General features: G+C 36.8%; 1 protein-coding gene across 1 annotated transcript; it reads right to left on the reverse strand.

The window, feature by feature from the left end:
• Positions 1 to 328: 328 nt before the first annotated feature.
• Positions 329 to 3,537, reverse strand: LOC113271502 (calcium-binding mitochondrial carrier protein SCaMC-1-like). The gene is made up of 4 exons (XM_026521387.1): positions 2,526 to 3,537; positions 1,243 to 2,028; positions 1,043 to 1,133; positions 329 to 927 (listed from the first exon to the last, which is right to left on the reverse strand). Exons 1-4 carry the CDS (start codon positions 2,965 to 2,967, stop codon positions 735 to 737), a joined length of 1,512 nt encoding a protein of 503 aa, XP_026377172.1. The 5' UTR covers positions 2,968 to 3,537; the 3' UTR covers positions 329 to 734.
• Positions 3,538 to 4,082: the final 545 nt, after the last annotated feature.

A 4,082-nucleotide genomic window follows, 5' to 3' on the forward strand; every position in this document is an offset into this window, starting at 1 on the left:
TCTCTATCTCTAGAGTTTAAACCTATTGGGAAGGCCATAATTTCAGATTTGTCTTGCTTCCCTCAAGCCAATTTATGTTAATGATGTCTTCAGGTTCTGATTATATTCCAAAACCACCTTCTGAATTTACCCCATCAGGGAATGTTCACAGATTCCTGCAGTCTGTTTATTTTACCTCGGTATATAATGTGGGGGTTTGTTTACTAAACTGTTGTGTAATATACGTATAACCATATGTCCCACATCAAAAAGAGATACCAGGGGCGTGCGCATGCAATTCAAAGCTCCTTGAGTGTATGCGTGCGTGTTCATATGGACGAGAACAAGATTTTCTGAATGCAAATGAATCGTCTAATTTAGCAAATACATACAAGTATAAGTATATACAACATAAAGAATAACTTTCCAGCTGTGTATATTCTACTTGTATGAAACACAAATGGGAAGACAAAAAGGTATACCTATCGACCGCCAGGCAAATAACCTGAATGAACTAACTCTTGCTGCCTCTCAATTTTTTTTTTATTTATAAATGCCTGCAAAAATGTCTGATAACACGAGCCATGCATGTCATATGCTGATAGAAAGCATAATGTATGACTAAGTGAAACAATCAAAGCCCCTAACCAACCAGAAATCTTATTATTGTTATCATCATCATCACCACTGTCAGCTCTATAGTCAGACATGTCAATCAGGGTAGCTAGACATCAGTCAAAGCTACGGGACTCAATTTAATCAAGCTCTAGATTCTTCTTCATGCTCTCATACACAAGATAGGTGATACTCGCAGATGGTACTACTTTAAGCATATTCGGGAAGATTCCCTTGTAGAATCCTCTAATGCCTTCATGTTTGTAAGTTTTCAAGAACACATCTAACATTCCAGAATAAGCAGCAGCTCCATTAGCACGTTGTGCTTGCATTCTGAAAGGATGCAGAACGAGAATAAATTAGCATCAACACAGGGTACTGTGAGAGAAGCAACATATTTGTGAACTGACAAGAAACAAAATGGGAGAAGACAATGTGCCAGAAATACCTTGTTCTAACAACCTGTAATGGGTAAACACAAGTTGCTCCAAGAGCTCCTGATATAGTCCCACAACCTAGTTGCACAAGTGGACCTGGATCTAATGTGAAAAAGAACAAGAGTCAGTTTCAACTAAAAACTAGATCAATCTGCAAAAGACTGCAAACCAAAACTAGAAGAGAACAAAATGTAACTGCTAAAGTACTTACCACTGTCTTTGACAATATATTCTCGCGACATCTCTTTTAAAGTCTCATAGGCAGCAAGGTCAATGCCTGCGTAAGGGATAATACCAAGAAGAGATGGAATAAGACCCCTATAGAATGCTCGAGGTCCTTCCTGAACCAATATATCCCGTGAAAGTTGACTCAATTTGGGAACTTTTCCACTTTCACAAGAAAACGTCTGTAACCGCGTTTTTACAAGATCCATTGGGTAGATCGCAGTTTGCGCCACAGCCCCTGCCAAACCACCTGCAACAAGACGCCCAGAAGTACCAATATCGCCTATATCTTCACCTCTAGCGTCAACAATGACATTCTTCAGCAACTCATAAGTGTAAAACCTAATTGCGCTTTCAGGGGCCACCTTTAAGACATTTAATCCATTCCCACGGAAAAATCCAACAAAGCGACCTTCTTTCCAAATCTGCTTAACTGCAGGCATAATGTGAGCACGTGTTGTTTGAACTTGTAAAGCGACTTTTAACCTATCAAGAGGAGCAGTTGCAGTGCGAGATGTAGCTCCTGCTACTCCTCCAGCAATCAAGTACTTGCTTGCATGTACATGTTTACTAATGCCCTGTGGAATAACAGCTTGTTCCCCGATATCAACAACACAAACCCTTTCCCAGTACTGATATATGTTCGCTAATGTTGCTTCATGGGGATAAAGTAAGAGAAAATCTCTCCATTCTTCAAAGGTAATAATTCCATTATTATCCTTGTCTACATGCTCCACAAAACGAGCAAGTTCCTCATCATCAATTTCGATTCCTGCAAAAGAAGAACTGCCACACCTTATAAGAAGCAACTGACAAATCGCAACAAGAAAATACCCATATGGTGCACCAAAATATATGACTTAGAGAGCTCCATCTAACCAAATGTGAAATGTCAAAAATTATTAGAGTCTCGGATGGGTAAACGTTCAAATTTCCCACCATCACTAAACAAATACGAAGGGTAATATGCCAGTCACATCATATCAGCAACTTTCCTGGCACTGAATGAATGCAACGTTTATAACTCGGCATTCATACAAAAATGACTAGACAAGTAGAGGTTTGCACAAGGGTAAGGTGGCATTACAAGTTACAACGACATGTTGGTGGTACAAATTCTTAAGAGTTAAGTTAAGACAGCACTCAATGACTAGCCTAAGCTTTAATACAAGTCATCAAACAGAAAAAAATCACAGCACATAACATTTGACATAATAACAAAGTGCAATCAAATGAAAGTATCACAGCATTATGAAATGTATAGTATACCTGCTCTGACAAGTGCATCCCACAGCTCCTCCGGCAATATACACCCATTATGTTCAACATCAATAGCTTGAAATATATGATACAACTCCAACTCCTTATCATCCATATACCTTCGAAATTCTTGGTAATCAACTCTACCATCTCTATTAGCATCACAAACTTTCAAAAGATCTTTTGCATACTTATATTCTGCCGGTATTTGTAACCCAGATAAACCAGCTTCAATTTGTGTATAATCCAGGTATCCAACATTTGCAACATCAAAGAAATTAAATAGACTCCGAATTCTGGTTTCCCTTTCTTCTTTAGTTTCACGCAACGCCAATAGGACATGATCCATGGTTACTGGACCTGCTTTCTTAACAGGATTACATCCATTAGTACGACCTCCTCCTCCTCCTCCTTGTTTACCAACCGGTACTGGCACCGTCTTTTCACTCATTTCTTATCAGCAATGTAATAATCTCTTCAATATTCAATAAAAATTCTGAAGAAAATTGAAATTCTAGACAACGAGAATCAAAATTATTAGCCTCGATTCATACACAGTGTATGAAGAGCATTTGAAAATATCGATCTAATTCAACCAATTGTCACTTCCCTCAAATCTGAAGATAAACAATGTTTTATTCAAGATCAATTCGAAGAATTAATTAGGTCAACAAATAATCAAAGAATTCAACTATGAAAATTGACCTAATTCTTTTATTTTTATTTATTTTTAAAAACGCACCACCAAGAAACTGAGACAGAGTAGTTAATATAGCCGGTAACTGATAACAAATCACCGGCTTCTTCAGAAGGAATACTATCCTGTTAATGATAATAATAATTACCTGAATATATCTTCATAGTTTGAAGATCCAAATATATTCAGAGATGATGAGATAAGGAATTGAAGATGATGATGGTTACACCCATTTCTTTCTTTTCTCTCTCTGAAAATCTCTATGTAATAGAAAGAAAAAAATCAGAAGGAATCGTTATTTTTCAGATTTTTTGATAGAGATAGGAAAAATTTAAGTTACCAGAAAAATAAAAAATAAAAGAGATATTTATTATTTATTTTTGTTAATTTATTATATTTTTGGTTTTCGCTCCAAATTCGGTATGTGGTGTATGTTTGGCGTGCTTTTTGATCGTACGGGTCCAGGTAAACTGATCTCCTGTTACGTGATGTTCCGATTTATATAGTAACCGATATTTTCTTTTCTTTTTTTCCTATTTCTTCTATTTATCAAGATTTTGGCATGAAATTTTACATGGGGGTGTACGGTGTACCAAGCATTTGAGATTTGACTGATCAATCTTGTTTACTAGCCAATCAAAATTAGGCCCACCATTTATATGACTCATGGTTTGAGCTTTGAAGAGACGGACAACAGATCACGCATTTTTCACAAATTTAATTTTGTTGTTGGGGTTATGTTACTTTCTTGACCAAAGTGGAAGATAAAGTCCACTCTTGCCTTAGTAAATTAGACACGAGGCAACAGCAATGACGGACTCATTTGACGCATATTTGGGAGAATAAGCCCTCAAAATTCTCTTTTATCT

The sequence above is a fragment of the Papaver somniferum genome, chromosome 4 (assembly GCF_003573695.1).
Source record: "Papaver somniferum cultivar HN1 chromosome 4, ASM357369v1, whole genome shotgun sequence".
NCBI lineage: Eukaryota > Viridiplantae > Streptophyta > Magnoliopsida > Ranunculales > Papaveraceae > Papaver > Papaver somniferum.

Coding starts and splice junctions, on each gene's coding strand:
- LOC113271502 (XM_026521387.1), bottom strand. CDS start 2,967: ATGAGTGAAAAGACGGTGCCAGTACCGGTTGGTAAACAAGGAGGAGGA. Junction 2,029..2,525: donor GGATGCACTTGTCAGAGCAG/GTATACTATACA, acceptor CTTCTTTTGCAG/GAATCGAAATTGATGATGAG. Junction 928..1,042: donor TTACAGGTTGTTAGAACAAG/GTATTTCTGGCA, acceptor GCATCCTTTCAG/AATGCAAGCACAACGTGCTA.